Below are 16,830 nucleotides of genomic sequence, written 5' to 3'. Positions count from 1 at the left end.
CAGTGGCAAGTGGTTTTTAATTATTTTTTTTAGCCAGTGTACATCAGGGAAGAGAGAAAGAGAAGCTGAAAAGTATCTGTCCTGGAAGTCAAACTAGATTTCCAAGGGTGTGTGACCAAGAACAAGTTTCTCCCACTTCCTCTGAAAACTGCATTTGAAGTGCCCTTTGCCAGACCAATACCCAAGGCAAAGGAGCACAGACTCTTATCCACTCTTCAAGTGAAATACGAACGCCAGAGAACATCTATGTAGTCCTTTCCCATTTGCGGAGCATTTTTATACCCATCACCTGATTTGAAAAGGGCTTTCATTAGAAGAAAACACACCCAAATCTTAACAGTCATTGTCTCCAGATGGTAGAATTGGGCATGATTTTAATTTTCTTTGTGTTTTTCTATACATTAAAAGTTTTCTGCAATTTTGAAACTAAGTAGAGGTAATGGTTGCACAACGGTTGAATGTACTAAATACCCCTGAGTTGTACACGTTAAAATGGTTAGTTTTGTTGTTGTTGTTCGGTGTTCTCGAGTCGGTTCCGTCTCATAGCGACCCTATGCACAACAGAACAAAACGCTGCCTGGTCCTGTGCCATCCTTACAATCGTTGTTATGCTTGAGCTCATTGTTGTAGCCCCTGTGTCGAGGAATAAGGAAGACCAAAGAAGAACTGACGCCTTTGAATTGTGGTTTGGCGAAGTGTATTGAGTATACCACGGACTGCCAGAAGAACCAACACATCTGCCTTGGAAGAAGTGCAACCACAATGCTCCTTAGAATCAAGGATGGTGCGACTGCGTCCTACAAACTTTGGACATGTTGTCAGGAGGGATCAGTCCCTGGGAAAGGACATCATGCTTGGCAAAGTACAGGGTGAGCAGAAAAGAGGGAGACCCTTAACGAGGTGGATTGACACAGTGGTTTTATGTTATAGGAAATTTCATCACAGTTTAAAAAACAACCGTCTTCAATACCCTCGCATGATTTTGAAATAATTTCCTAGAATGTGATCTGAGGGGAGACCAAAAAACGGTATTTTTTCAGAAGCAGTTTTAAATTAATTTTAAATTAGTTGACGCTCCCTCTCCCATTTGCCCTAATTGCCAGCATGAAGTGCGATCCTCCAACCACCAGGGGTCACTGTAACGCGATTAGGTTTCCCCACAAGCCGGCGAGCGCCGTCTCTTTGAAGCGCGTGTTGGTGCGAGAGGCGGGGCTGGAGGCTGCCCTTGTGCCGGCTTGAGCGCCACCGCAGGACCTGCCTTGGCCGCAGCATCTCCCGGCCTCGGCTTGGACCGTCGGGACTCCCCAAGTCCTTGCCCGTGCGACGACCTCTTCCCTTCCTCAGCCCCTTGCAGTTCCGGCGGGTCCCAGACTTCCCTTGCCCCACCCGAAGCCGCCTGTCTCGATACCCGTTTGCCCAGTATCTGTTCCCGCCCCGCTGTCCCCTGCCCTGCTCCGCCAAGGGTCCCCGTCTCTGGACCTCGGCCCCATGGTGCTGCAGTCGCTGCCGAGGTCGGGGGTGGCCTTCCGCAAGATCCTGTCTCACTTCCCTGAGGAGCTGAGCCTGGCTTTCGCCTATGGCTCCGGGGTGTACCGCCAGGCGGGGCCCAATGCAAACCAGAAGGTGAGGCCGGGCCCTCCCCGTGCAGCCTCGGGCTCATCCCCACGCCGGGAACCTGCCTGTTCTCACGAGTTGCTTTTGGCTTTCCATTGCTTCTGAGCCCTAGAGCGACCTGCCCGCTCTGTGCACTCCACGTGCCAACCAAGTACAGACCTTACAAAGCGTTGCTAGTGTAACGACAGCAGGAGCTGACTTTTGAGGTGCACTCGATCTAGAGCAAAAGATGCACATAGGGAGAGGGAAAAGCTGGTGCAAAGGCAAGGTGAAAGACAGGAAAACAAATTTTGTCAGGTTCTAGCTCAGTGTTGCTCAGTCTTGGTTGAACAGTGGGATTTCCTAGGGAGCTTTAAAAAATGCAGGTGGCGTGGGTTCCATCTCCAGAGATTCTGATTTAGTTGACCTGGGCTTCAGGAATTTAAAAAACTTTCCAGGTGATTCTAATGGACAGTTAAGTTTGAGTCACTTCTACAGCTGTAGGAGAAAATACAAAATGATTCTCTTGACTCTAGGAAGCTGGCCCACCGGTTGTAGGGCCAGGGCAGGTGTAGTGAAGGTAGTTGACAGCAGAAGATAGTGGATACCAGTATCATTCTAAGTACACTTGAGGATCTATTTGGGACTAAACCTGTTGCCACAGAGTCCATTGGGACTCATAGCGACCCTATGGAACAGAGTAGAATTGCCCCATAGGGTTTCCAAGGAGCAGCTGATGGATTTGAACTGCTGACTTTTTGGTTAGTGGTGGAGCTCTAAAAAAAAGAAAAAAATTTCTAGGTATGGTTAATTCTTGAGAGTCTGCTAAGGGCTAACAAAACCAGTAGCTGTGAGGATACACGTTTCCTCCTGACTGCAAAATTCAATGTGCAGGTTACAAGGGGGGCTTCCTGATACGGAGTCTTGGGCTGAAACCTGTCTTCAATTAAAGTTTGCCCATTCATTTCCTGTCAAACCCTGGTGGCACAGTGGTTGAGAGCTACGGCAGCTAACCGAAAGCCTGGCAGTTCGAATCCACGAGGTGCTCCTTGGCACCTCTTAAGGGACAGTTCTGCTCTGTCCTATAGGGTTACTATGAGTCAGAATTGACTCGATGGCAACAAGTTTGGATTTTTTTGGTATTCATTTTCTGCTTAGGCTATCTACGCTGTTGGTTGGACTTCCTATTTCCACGTATACTATTTAATTACTACGTTTTTTTTTAGTTGACAGTAATTATGAGAAATTATATTTTGAATGTGCTAGTTATTTTTCCTAAAACACATTAGCATAACTACAGAAAAATTTTTTAATGTTTACCCATGAAGCACCCCAGACCTAAGTATCACCAGAGATTTGTGGATCACATGGTGGGAAACTCAGAGCAGGTGTTAGTCATTCCCTCCTGATTATATAGCCACCTCTTGATTTTCCATGAAGCTTTTCCTTTGAACAGACCTGGCATTCCCTCCAAAAAAAGGTCCTTCCTTCCTTTCCCTCACCTTCACACTAAATCCCTACATTCAAGTTAATAAACCTTGGCATTTCTAACACCTAAATCTCAAATCAGACCTTTATCTCAGTGCCTTAGCTAATATCCTCTTCTTAGTTCTCACTGGGCTCTTGAAGCAGCCACTCGTCAGGTTTCCCTGCCTTTTAGTCTCTCTCCTCACTCCACTCAGCTCTTCTGGGAGAACATGACTTAGCATGGCAAACAGCCTCCCTCTAGTCTTAACACTTCCCTGCTTGTATTCTGTCCCAGCTATATCAAATGAAATGCAGCTCCCAGAATGCCTAGGGATGTTCTCATATCCATAGGAGCAGCTTCCTCTAACAAGACTCCCTACCCCTCTCTGTGTTTCCCATAGTACTTCTACCAAGTACTAGGTGGCAGGCATTCCCCTGCACATTCCTCATGACTCAGATTTATCATCTCTAGGAAGGTCTCCTTTCTATGCTCCTGACCCAGCCCCATTCGGAATGATGTTACTACATTTTTTTGTGTTCTGTCTCAAGGCAACTTATACTTGAATTGTCTCTTCTCCCAAGTAGACTTAGACTCTGCACCACCAGAGCTCCTCTTTACCTCTAGTCCAGGACAAATCGTTGTAGGTGCTCAGTGAGTGGTTAGTGAATCATTAAGAATTAAAATAAGTTATTTTCCTTATAGGGTTTTATCTCTATGGTGTTATCTGATCATCTGGGAGGAAAGTGAAGCACACTTAGCTACATTTAGCTGGAAGGCTATGTAGCATAGCAATTGTGCTTACAGACTTTGGAAGTGAACTACTAAGGTCTGCCACTCACTAGCTATGTGTCCTTGAGCAAGGAACTTAAGCTCTGCCTTGGTTTCCTTTCCTATAAAATGGGGATAATAATAGGGCCTACCTCATAAAGTTTTGAGGATGAAATGAGTTCCTGTGTATATATATAATATATAAGAATGCCTGGCACAACATAATACATGTGAGTAAATATTTGCTATTGTTATTTGTACTGATGAAAACAAAGCTCAGTTTGATTCCAAAGACTTGCTTGAGTCTCTGAGGAGAATCCCAAGTCTTCTGACTATTAATCATAGTGTCATGATGCAGATTCTGACTCAGGTGGTCAGATAGAGTTTTCTACTGTGTCTCAGTGTCTTTCTAGGAATTAATACTGAGATCATTCTCTTTTTCTTCACCTCACAGAATCCCATGCTGGACCTTGTGTTCACAGTAGATGACCCTGTTGGATGGCATTCAAAGAACTTGAAGAAAAACTGGAGCCACTATTCTTTCCTAAAGGTTTTGGGGCCCAGGACTATCACAACTGTCCAGAATAACTTTGGCGCTGGAGTTTACTACAATCCACTGATAAAGTGTGATGGTAGGGTAAGTGACTTTAGACCTTTGTCTTGACTTGTATAGGGACCTGCATAGGCCCCTTAACCTTGGTTTCTAAAATAACCAACTAGTATGTATGTTCTTGGAGTCAGGAAACATTCAGGGTCCTGCTGGGTGTCTTGAACCCAGGGACAGAGCAGCAACTGGAGTCCTCAGTTTCTCTCGACTGTGATTGCAGTGCGAGGAGGTGGTTGAGTGTTACTGTCCGTATTTTTTGCCTTTGGCCAAGCGGTTCTCAAATTTTAACTTTGATCACAATCACCTGGAGCACTTGTTTGAAACACAGATTGCCAGGTCCTATCACCAGAGTTGCTGATTCCATAGGCCTGGAGTGGGGCTTGAGATTCTGCATTTCTAACAAGGTTCTAGGTGCTGCCCATGCTGCTAGTCTGGGATCACCCTTTGAGAACCACTGGTTTGGTCAGTGGAAGGAATAGGCAGGCCATTTAGGGTCAGGGTGAAGATTTAATCTTATAAGGAGGAGCAGACACACCCACGAAGAAGTTACAGGTGAAGAGGATATTACAGGTTGTCAGCAGCATGTGGGGCCAAATGATAAGAACCTCTTGATGCTAACTGGTGGGTAGAATTTAGCAATGGGGGTGTTGGAGAGCAGGTAAGATGCACGGGTCCCAGCAGACGGGTTCTCTGACAGCAGGAACAGTGCTGGACTGTCCTTTGGATTCAGGACCCCAGTATCTATGAGGACTGCTAAGAGCTAGGCAGGACCCTAGCCTAAGAGGACCAGTGCGGGCTACTCAGATGCCGCCTAGAGATCAGCTAGGCTAAGGATGTTGTAGGAGTTTCACCTGCTGTGCCAGCTCTCCTCATTGCTCCTGATTGCTTGGGGCAGTCACATTTTGACATGCATACAGTTCACCTGGGGGTCTTGTTAAAATGCAGATTCTGACTCATTTGGTCTGGAATGGATCCTGAGATTCTGCAATTTTTATAAGCTCCCAGGTGATGCTGCTGGTTGAAGGACCATATTTTGAAGGGCAGGAGGTTGGAGTACTGCCTTTGAGAAGGATTTTGAAGACACAGCTGAACTTAGCAGGAATGAGTTCTGTGATTGATCGATGATGTCTCTGCATACTGTGGGCCATATGCAGTGAAACCTGTGAGAGCTGGAGCTCGATGGGACTGCCTTATTTTCCCGGGTCTCAAGTTTTCTGCCCTTGACAGGGTGCAATCTTACCACTTTTCTATCGCTCCTTTTAGTCAAAAATACCTGAGTTTTCCTTCTCTGATTGGTTTCTACCTTATACAGTTTCCGCTTTGCAGGTTTTACTGTATTTGCTTTTTCTAGTTGAGGTCCAATCCTGCCCCACCTTTATTTTGTAGATGAGGAAACTAAAATTCAGAATGAGAAAATTACTTTATAAGGTCGTGCAGCTAGTGACAGTCCTCCTGTCTTAGTGAGGGTTCTCTGGAGAGACAGAACCAGTGAGGTATATACAGTAAAATCTGCAAAAGGCAGAAGGTGGTTAGAGAAGGAAATCTCAGGCACTTTCTACTAAAACTAGCAGTAGAAAAGTGGTAAGTTAAGACTTCATCCTGTCAAAGGCAGAAAACTTGTGAGACCTGGAAAAACAAGGCAGTCCTGTTGAGTTCTGTCTCTCACAGGTTTCACTGTACACTTATATACAATGTGTATATAAGTAGAAAAAGAGAGAGAGATTGGTTGATTTAGTTCAAAGGAGTGGCTCACAGGAATGTGGGGGTTTGGCAAGTCTAAAATCTTTGAAAGGTCAGGCAGCAGGCTGAAGACTTCTATAGGTTTGAGTCCCAAGATCCACAGGTCAGGTGATGGGAAGAGAGAGAGATACCAAAATATCTATTTATAATCTGAAGGCAGACCACACAGTAAGGAAACTCCCCTTTCAACTCACTGATTAACTACGTTAGATTACATCATGGGATGTGATTACATTATATTACATTGGATTCCATAATGGAATAGCAATTAGACTGGTATTTGGCCAAACCGTTTGGAATCATAGCTTAGCTGAGTTGCCACTGATGTTTCCATTGCCTCCCAGTCGTTACAGGGCTGCAGCAAGAAGGGGTTTCTGCAGTACCGTCTAGAGTGGATTGAAGAAGGTAGCTTTTCAGCACAGCCTTCCACATCCACTTTAGTCATGCAAAACACATAGGTTTGTTCTTTCTCCTTAGTTAAGATTACACTGAGCCTATCTCTAATTAGTAATTTTCAAACAATATTACAAGCTCCAGTAACAAAATGTTTGGGCATGATTATATTACAAAGGCATTGTACTTTTTAATTGAAATTCTTTAGCTACTTTTTAGATGTTTACAGCCTGAGAAGGGTGTTTGGATACTTGGAGCTCAGCACAGTGGGTCTGGAGGTATCTGCTGATGCAAATAGGATTTGGAAGAATTACATTCAGGGTTTGTAAGTGTAAAATGGCGGTGCTGCATCATCTGACTCCTTCTAACTTCAGAATGGGGTGAAGAGAGAATCATTAGGAGCATCTACAGCCCAAGGCTGATTGCTGTGAGCAGAGGTCAGACAAACCTCCGTCCTCCAACCATTTTACCGGTTGTAACACCAGCTGTCCCTCCCACGGCACTCTCTGCTTCTCTGCTGGGTTTGATAATTCATTGCTGTAGACACAGAACTCACAAAGGAAGGAACAGGTTACAATTCAGGATTCAGTTCTTCAGTCAGGACAGCCTCTTCTTAGCCGTGCCTGCAGGCAGGCTCTCTCTGGCCCTGGGCCCCTCGGCCCCTCGGCCCCTCGGCCCCTCGGCCCCTCGGCCCCTTGGCCCCTTGGCCAGGCCTCTGCCCTGCTTGGACAAGTATTAACAAAGCTTTTCAGTTCTGCCAGTAAGTTCCCCAGGGGCACCTAACTCCACTAGCAAGCCTTAGCCCCAGAGGCGCTCAGCTCTGTCTCTCTCTTTGTGGGTTGGCAAGCCTAGCTCTGCTAACAAGTACCTGGCGTCACCCCACTCTCCCTGGAAGCCTCCTGCCTGAAGGCACTCAGCTCCCTTTCTCCGTGAGTCGGTACACTCACTGTAACCGCCTTACTGTGTGGTGTGGGAAGCTCACTGTGCTGTGTCGCGTTGGTCTTCTGGTTCTGCTGCCACTGCCTCTCTGCCACCACTTCTCACCATCTTATACTGTCTCCAATGTTACAGCTCTGTTTCTCACACTCTGTCACACCTCTCTGTCTCCTGGGTCTAGGTGGTTCTCAGCACAGGGTCTCTGGGTCCAAAGGACATACTGTGCTTGCATCTCTTCTTCTTGGTGGAATTGAGATACCCCCTGTCTGTCTCTGAGTTGGCTCGTTTTAAGCCTAGTGGGATGGCAAAACTGACCAGTCCCCTCGTTAAGGCTCCATATACCTTTTTTGCATGGTGGGACCCCTGCAAGAGTGCCATGCACCTTATTTGCATTATTAGCAAGCTGTCCAATCCCCATGGTGGTCTGTAAGCTCCTTATTTTACATAGTCCCACCCAATCATTTGGTGGGAGTTAACAAGACCATGGCGATCCATTGCACCACAGTCAGTTTACTATTGAAATGAGCTTGACTTTAATTCCATGTGTTTAGCACTGATAAAGAGTTTTTCTTTTTTGGATGTTGTTTTTTAAATATAAGTGTTTGAAATAGTAGCAAAAGAGAAATTTGCTATGTAAAGGATGTCAGTGAAAACTTTTAATGAAAGGAAACTTCTTATACCTGGTGGTAAAAAGAACTTTGGAAGACCAGACTAAAATTCTAGAATCCAGTTTTGACTCTGTTACTGGTAGTGTCATCTTGGGCACATCGTTTGTTTTCTCTGGGCCCTGAGTTTCTTCTTTTTAAAAAGAGGAGACTGAACTGCATCACTGCTTCTCAGTCTATCTGTGGCTAAGGACCAGTTTTTTTAATTCACTCCACCGAGGACCAATGCTAGATAGCCCCCAAAAGCCATTCTGTCTTTAACGTCACTGAAGTAGTGGTCACCTCACCTCAGGTACCTGAAAAGCCAGATCAGTCTTGGGCACTAAACATGTGTGAAAGGTTTTGGTGGAGATCTGTGCCTTTACAAGGTAGGCATTTTGTGTGACTTTGGAAATCAAGGTACTACTCTGGTTGGTAATTTGATCTGTTTTCTTACATTCTGTAAAAAGTCTTAAGTTACAACGTGGTATTTTGCTGTTATTCATGCCCATTTCTTTTCTTTTTTAGCTTATCAAATATGGGGTTATTAGCACTAGTATACTGATTGAAGATCTCCTCACCTGGAATAACTTATACATTGCTGGACGACTCCAAAAACCGGTGAGTGGGGATGCCTGTCCTCTCTGAGAGGTCTCTAGGTGGCACAAAGAGTTAAGCGCCCAGCTACTAACTGGAGGATTGGCAGTTAAAGTCTACCCAGAGGTACCTTGAAAGAAAAACAACTTCATCATCAAAATCCCAGTTGCTGTTGAGTCAAGCCTGACTCTTGGCAACCCCATGTGTTTTAGAGTAGAACAGTGTTCCCTAGGTTTTCAGTGGCTACGACCTTTAGGCAGTAGATCGCCAGGCCTTTCTTCTGAGAACTGAAAGATCACAGTTGATGGTTACATGGGTGTGTGCGTACGTGAAAATTTATCAAGCTCTACCGTTAAGACTTGTACATTTTATCGAATGTAATTATTCAGTAAAAACATTCTTTAAAAGGCCAGAACCGAAAACCCGTTGCTGTCGTGTCAACTCTGACTCACAGCAGCCCTATAGGACAGAGCAGAACTGACCCATGGGCTTTCCAAGGAGCGGCTGGTGGATTCTAACTGCCAGCTGTCTGGTTAGCAACCGAGCTCTTAACCACTGCGCCACCAGGGCTCCCTGGAAGCAGTAGACTTACTGGAATAATTTTATATCCAAATAAATGAATTTCTGATTTCTAGACTAGATAACTAGTAAATCTCATAATCGAGCAAGTAAATGCAATTGAAACTTTATAAATACTCATTTTCTTTCCAAGTTTTTTTTTTCTTTTTAAATTTACAAATTCTGTAGCTTGGTGGGAAGAATAATGAACATGGGATTAGAAGTCTTGGATCATATCCATTCCTGCGACTTATTGGCTCTTTATGTGAACTTTGGTGACGTGTTTTATCTTTCTGAACCTCAGTTAATTTACCTCTTGAATGGGGATAGCAATACTTGCCCTGCCTACTTCATGAAGGTATTGCAAGTTAGAAACAGGGTAATAGTGCTGGAAAGAACACTGGTGTTTCAGAATCAGACAGACTTCGGGTTTGGATTCCAGCTCTGACACTCCCTTGCTATATGGCCGTGCACCCCTGACTTAATCTCCCTGAGCCTCAGTAGACTCTCATCTTTGGAGTGAAGCTAATAACCCTGACCCCAGCAGTAGAGTCACTAGGGTTGGTGTCACTCACGTAACTCATGGTGTCATCCCCCTCCCATGGACCTCCTCCCATATCAGACCATACAGAATCTTAAGTAATGTGTTTTGTGCTAACGTTACCCATAAATCGTAATTCTCATATGCCACTCCTCCTTTTCCTTCTCCGATGTATAAGTTACTCCAGGTGAGGAGATCTTCAGTCAGAATACTAGTGCTAATACCCCGTATTTGAGAAGCTAAAAAAGAAAAGAAATGGGCATGAATAACAGCAAAATACCACATTGTAACTTAGACCTTTTACAGTATATAAGAAAACAGATCAAATTACTAACCAGAGTAGTACCTTGATTTCCAAAGTCACGCAAAATGCCTACCTTGTAAAGGCACAGATCTCCACCAAAACCTTTCACACACGTTTAGTGCCCAAGACTGATCCGGCTTTTCAGGTACCTGAGGTGAGGTGACCACTACTTTAATGACGTTAATTACTACTTCATTCTTAAAAAAACCTTACTGATAGAGGTTCACAAATACTGATTACCACAATATTGTTGCTAAAATCCCAGAAAACTTGACAAAAGCAGTGACTATAGAAACACCAGCAGCAACGAAAACAACAATGCATGCTTGTAGCAGGTGCAGGCGAACTCACACGATTTGGAGCGTCCTTATAATGGTGTAATAATGACAGTTCTGACCAGAACCCCCCGCGTCTCCATAGTGACACCACTGGACCCCAGAAGAGTTCTAAAATGCCTGACACTTAGTGACACTCAGCAGATCGTCTTTCCCTTCTCTGTCCTTGCCCATCTCAGAGTTATTTGGCGATCGAATGAGATACTGAATGTGAAAATTTTGTATTATTTTCTATACTGTGCTTTATGCTAAGAATATGTCAAATCTGATAAAAGAAATAGGCTTTAGAAACTGAAATGCCATGGAATCTCAGAATCTAAGCCCAGAAAATGACCTCAGATTTTATCTATCGTACATATATCCTTTAAGATAAAAACAGCAATACGAGATGAGCTGTAGCACCTATAGCCATACCATGCAAAACTGCATTTCTCACCTAACTTGGAATTTCTCTGGAGAGAAGAAAATGTTGTTGATGTCAGTGACTCTCCCTCGAGCTTATTAATCCTGCAGCAAGAAAATTAAGTTGACTGTCTTAAAAATCACTTGAAAGTGTTGAACATACCGAAGGTAAAGGAAAAAAAAAATCGAAAATAATAAATGGGTGTATGACATCCACTCCTGGCCCATTTCTCTGTGCAGTGGAAGTCACTGGTCATCAGTTTCTTGTTGACCCTTCCAGAGAATCTGTGATAACTGTCCTTAAGCAAACAATTTTTACCTCTAGGTGGCAGCAAATATTAATCAAACTTCATAAAGGAACAAATCACCGATGAAAGAAAAGGGTGGTAGCGTTTGGACAAGGAAATTGGGTGAATATCTTAAGAAAGAATTATGAGAAAATGAGTGTGAATTTTTTTATGTTAAGCGTCCAGCATATTGCCAATTGAAATAGAATTTCTCAATCACTAGCAATTTGTCTTTAAAAAGAATGTAAAGGAATACCTTTCTTAAAAGATGGTCATTTCTGGAAAAGTAGAATATAAATTAAATTTCTATCATACTTTTCCATTAAATTCACTCTAGTTGAAGAGATACTTCATTTTTATTTCTAGTATAGCCTTAAGTTTGAGTCTTTCCCCCCCAAGAACTGTGAGATTTAAAGTATATAATAGAACCGCGTAGCTAATCTTTTTTAAATCAAAAGAACTCTAATATTAATAGTTGTTTCCTGATTTATTTAACATAAGTTTGGATTTTTGTACCTCACATTATTTTAGTGTATAGGTAATTTTGCTTCGAAGTTTTAAAGCATTCACATTGACATATAATGAATGGTATTTTTGCTCCCTTGTTAAGAGGATTTTAATTTAAGTTAGCTGATGTATTTATTGCAATTTATTTTCTCTTTTAATTGCTGGTATCGTAGCTTTATTTTTTATAACAGCTTTATTGAGATATAATTCACATACCATACAGTCTGTTGGTTTTTAGTACATTCCGAGTTGTGCAGCTATCACCATGTTTTAGCTTTATTGGTTTAATTTTTGTAGTTAGAAAAATCTCAGCTATATAAAAGATCCCTGAACTGGGATTTGGAAAACCTGGCTACTGTCTTGGCTCTGCCCAGCTGTGAGCAAATCTTTGGGCCTCTAGCCTTTGAAATGCAAAGATTGAGCCATTCATTTACTTATTCAAAAGACAACTAGGTTTTCTCTCCGTGTGTGCCAAAGGAATTAAAAAAAAAAAAAAAAAGAACAAGACACCACTTGCTTGTCCTCGGAGAGCCCACAGTCCGACCAGTAGATAATTAACAAGGCTTCACCCAGCTCTGATGTTCCCTGTTTCTTCTTCATCCTCAAGTGCTGACCATTGAGAAGAGTTAGCCTTTCTGGTCATTCGGATGGAAAAGTTCTGCAGGAAGGGGCATTTGGTTAGTGACTGAGTATTTGAACACTAGGCAGGGCTGTGTTCTTTGTGGCTTGAACTTCCCTCTTTGCAACTGAAGGCCTATCTTCATGTGACTGTGTCATAGAGGAGACCACACGTGACTTTCTCCTTTTTTCTATTTTGAAAGGTACTCACAAATCTCTCGATTCGGGCTTTGAAAGTCCCTGCAAACGTTGCCCCTTCCTCTCTCCAGTGAAGATTTTCTCGTAGCAGTTGTGCCAGTGTTATCTATGCAGTTCAGGTCGGGGCATTCCCAGCAAGATACAAACAGCTATTCACAAATCTGAGGACTTGCTTTTTTTCCCAGGCCCCTCTGGCAGTCTCCCAAGAGTTCATTGGCTTTTCACTCTGAGCAACAAATAGCAGCGCTGCAGAGACAAGTTCCTAGTTCACCTTACGTTGAAGAACCAGATCAGCATAATAGCAGAGTCTTCTGAGCTGACATTTTCCCTTTGAGTAAGGATATTTTTATTTTCACTCTTAACCCAAAATAGCAAACAGACTGTTTTCTTACAACCTAAGTAGAACAACTTTTCAGAGAACAAGTGTATTTTGTTGAATAGGAAAATTTCCTCTTTTCTTTGCATCTCTGATTTGTTAGCATCTCAAAATAGCTTCTAACTTCACTGAGCTTCTGTGAACCAAACCCAAAAAAAGAGAGGGAGAAGGATTATTTAGAAGGACTTGGTGAACGAGGAAGAAGAATGGGAGTTTGGAAGTAAGGAGGCATCCCAGTGTTGTGGAAAGAGCACTAGAAAAGACCTGGGGACACGTCTGGGCATGCCACTACTTCTTTGGGGAAATATTTTAACCCCTCTGGGCCTCAGTTTCCCCACCAGTAAATGAGGAGGTTGGAGTAAATGTTCTTTCAAAATCTCTCTTAGATCCATGATTCTATAAGGAATGAAAGGTTTGGTGAAGCTATTCAAGGAATAAATACAGAAGTTGTTTAGGACCTTAGAATTTGTTTCCATCATCTTTCAAGATAAGTTAACTAGAACAGATCCCAAACTGAATGTATGTATGAGAACTGTATGAGAATAATTCAAAATATTTAGAGCTGGATTTGCCAAGTATAGGGTGTTACCCTGATTTTTGCCATCAATGCATTATGCAACCTTGGGCAAGTCATGCTCCTTGGTTTTACTCTGTGCAGTTGATTGCAACAATACTTAACGCACACAAGTGCTGAAAGGCTTAATTAAGGGCGATTAACTGGTAATTACAAGGGAGGAGGTAGTGGTATTGAATCAAGCAGCTTAGCGCATGGGAGTTTGGCCATAAGAATATTCCCTTAGAAAAAAAGTGGGGAAAAATAAAGGTAAAAGGTGGAATTTAGGTTCTTAAGTCTTGTTCATAAATTAATTATGTGTTTTATAATACTGCTTATTACAATTAATAAGAAAAGAGAGAAGAAATTATACCTTGGGATAGACATTATTCTCGTTCCTGGCTTTCTAATATTATTTTGAAAATGTTATTATAGTGTATTGTCAGAAATCATCTATAATTGACAAATAAAAGATAACTTAAATCCTGGTTTCCACAATTGGAAGAAAATTTGGTGAGAGCACTAAATGGTTTAGAGATGGTAGCTACATTTCTGATATATAGGGGTCCTTATTAACGACTTCTAAGGAGCCCTGGTGACACAGTGGTTAAAGTGCTTACCTGCTAACCAAATGGTTGGCGGTTCCAACTCACCAGCAGCTCCTCAGGAGGAAGATGTGGCAGTCTGCTTCCGGAAAGCTTACAGCCTTGGAAACCCTGTGGAACAGTTCTGCTCTGTCCGATAGAGTCACCATGAGTCGGAATCGACCTGATAGCACTTAAAAACAAGACCCTTTCCTGGTTTAGAAGATCAGTCCGAAACAGCATGTGTTTTAAAAAGATGATGGCAGGAGTGGGAATTGGTACAACCACTCTAAAGAGCAGTTGGGCAATTCTACTTCTACGTATACACCTTAGAGCAGTGGTTCTCAAAATGTGCGTACCCAGGAACTTGTTACAAACGTACATTTTAAGTCCTCACCGGGGCCTTCGGAATCTGAAACTCTGTTGGTGGGGCAGTACATATTTTAACAAGTCCTCCGGGTGATTTTGATGCACTCTCACTTGTGAAAACAGAGAAACTCTTGCATTGTGCACCAGGAAACACACATACCTGCTGAGGGTTCATATATAATACCTCAGTTAATCTTCCCAGCCACCTTGTGAGCTTGGTTCTGTTATTAACCCTCAGTTTACTGATAAGGAATTATATCAATAGTCACAGAGCTAGTGAGAAAGGGAGCTGGGACTTGAGTACATTCTCTTACACTGTTAAGATCTTTAAAACTCAGAATCTTAAAACAAAGTGAGCCTCTTTGTATTTTAATGAAATTGGGAAAATTTCAAAGCAGCTTCTGCTTTGTTTTTAGGAGAAAAACCCTTTTCAAGAGGAACTGTAAACTTGGTAGCCAGTGAAAGGGAAGAGAAAGAATCAATAAGCATTTATTGATTAAGCAAGATATTTGCTAGTACCCTGGATACTTTACATACATTATCTTATTCAATCTCTCTGACAGTCTTTTAGTGCAAATTTATTATCTTCATTGTAGAGATGAGGACTTAAATTCAGAGAAGTAATTTTCCCAAACTCACACAGCTAGTAAATACCTGGACTTGAGCCCAGACCTATCTCTAAAACCCATGCTCTTTTCTACTGTACCTAATTTTCTTTTTCTTAGTCAAGTTCAAAATCAGTTTATCTAGAAGTCATGAAATAGAACATAAACTGCTCAGGTTATATATATAGGCAAGAACAGAGTGCTCCCCTGAAAATTAAGTGAAGAACAGTGAGATTAGAAAATAATTTAAAAAACTAGACTTTCCAAAGGACGTTTACTCCCTTTGTACTGATTTCTGTCTCAAAACCCATGATGAGTTTCCTTTTTTAAGAGGAATATTTATTTCGCTTTCATTGGCATTTTGGTCCTTTCCTGTGTTATGATTTCTCTGACTTTGGCATAAAACAGGAGACTCTGGGATTGCTTATTAGGATTCTAATTACTTCTTGTCAACTGGCCTGATACTCCAGGATCTTCAGGACTAAAAGTTTGGGAGACTTTCAGTGCATGTGCACACCCATAGCTTGAGCAGTGCTTTGCTTCTGGAACTTGCCTTCTGAATGGTCTGCTGTTTTTTTCAGGTGAAAATCGTAGCAATGAATGAGAATGCCACTCTTAGGGCAGCCCTTGATAAAAATCTGAAGAGCGCTGTGAATGCTGCTTTCCTACTGCTCCCCGAAAGCTTTTCGGAAGAAGAGCTCTTTATAGAGATTGCCGGACTCTCCTATTCAGGTTAGTGTGATCTGTATCCGTTCTCTGCAAGGAGATTTGTTGTTTGAAGACCTTGCGAGTATCCTGCTTCCCACTCTGGATTGGAGTTGCTGCAACTTTACTTCGAAATTTCATCACTCCCTGCGATTAGGGGATTTGCCTCTTTGCCTCCTGGGTGTTCTCTCCACATGTCTTCAGACATTGCCCAGAGTTCATCTTTTTGTTGCTATCATTAATTTTTTCTTTGAAAATAATTGAAACTTAAGGAAAAGTTACAAGAATAATACTGAAAACTCCCTTATACCCTTTACTCAGATTCACCAGTTTTTTTACATTTCACCTCATCGTGTTATCATTCTCTCAGTATCAATGGTTTTCAAATTTTAGCATGAATCAGAATCCACTGGAGGTCTTGTTAAAACCCAGATAGCTAGACCCCAGCCCCACAACAACTGATTCAGCAGGTCCGGGGTGGGGCCCAAGAATTGACATTTCTTTTTCATTTTTTTATTGTGCTTTAAGAGCAAGTTTATAGTTCAAGTCAGTTTCTCATACAAAATCTTATACATGCATTGTTATGTGACCCTACTTGCTCTCTCTACTGTGTGACAACACACTCCTCCTTTCCACCCTATATTTCCTGTGTTCATTCAACCGGTTCCTGTCCCCCTCTCCCGTCTCATCTCGCTTCTGGCCAGGAGCTGCCCACATAGTCTGATGTGTCTGCTTGAGCTAAGAAGCACACTCCTCACCAGTATCATCTTGTATCCTATAGTCCAGTCTAATCTTTGTCTGAAGAGTTGGCCTCAGAAATGGTTTTAGTTTTGGGCTAAAAGAGAGCCCAGGGACCATGACCTCTGGGGTCCCTCCAGTCTCAGTCAGACCATTAAGTCTGGCCTTTTTACTAGAATTTGAGGTCTGCATCCCACTTTTCTCCTGCTCCATCAGGGATTCTCTGTTGTGTTTCCTATCAGGGCAGTCATTGGTGGTAGCCGGGTACCATCTACTTCTTCCAGTCTCAGCTGGTGGAGTCTCTGGCTTATGTGGCCCTTTCTGTCTCTTGGGCTTGTATTTTCCTTGTGTCTTTGGTTTTCTTTGTTCTCCTTTGCTTCACGTGGGTTGAGACCAGTTGATGC

At 42.7% G+C, this 16,830-nt stretch overlaps 1 protein-coding gene across 9 annotated transcripts in view; it reads left to right on the top strand.

Moving 5' to 3' along the window:
- The first annotated feature begins 1,224 nt into the window (after window positions 1-1,224).
- TAMM41 (TAM41 mitochondrial translocator assembly and maintenance homolog) overlaps window positions 1,225-16,830 on the top strand; it is a 63,029-nt gene continuing 47,423 nt past the window's right edge. For 8 of the 9 annotated variants that reach the window (XM_049861862.1, XM_049861859.1, XM_049861856.1 and 5 more), the window contains exons 1-4: window positions 1,225-1,623; window positions 4,284-4,466; window positions 8,678-8,770; window positions 15,565-15,715. In XM_049861862.1, the coding sequence (XP_049717819.1) occupies window positions 1,489-1,623; window positions 4,284-4,466; window positions 8,678-8,770; window positions 15,565-15,715 (562 nt within the window). In that variant the 5' untranslated portion in view covers window positions 1,225-1,488. Of the gene's footprint in view, window positions 1,624-4,283; window positions 4,467-8,677; window positions 8,771-12,681; window positions 12,831-15,564; window positions 15,716-16,830 lie in introns of those variants that run through there. The other variant, XM_049861863.1, reaches the window with a different exon arrangement.

The sequence above is a fragment of the Elephas maximus genome, chromosome 20 (assembly GCF_024166365.1).
Source record: "Elephas maximus indicus isolate mEleMax1 chromosome 20, mEleMax1 primary haplotype, whole genome shotgun sequence".
Taxonomy (NCBI): Eukaryota; Metazoa; Chordata; class Mammalia; order Proboscidea; family Elephantidae; genus Elephas; species Elephas maximus.
Note: the sequence above shows the minus strand (reverse complement) of the source record. Positions and strands in the feature narration are given on the sequence as shown.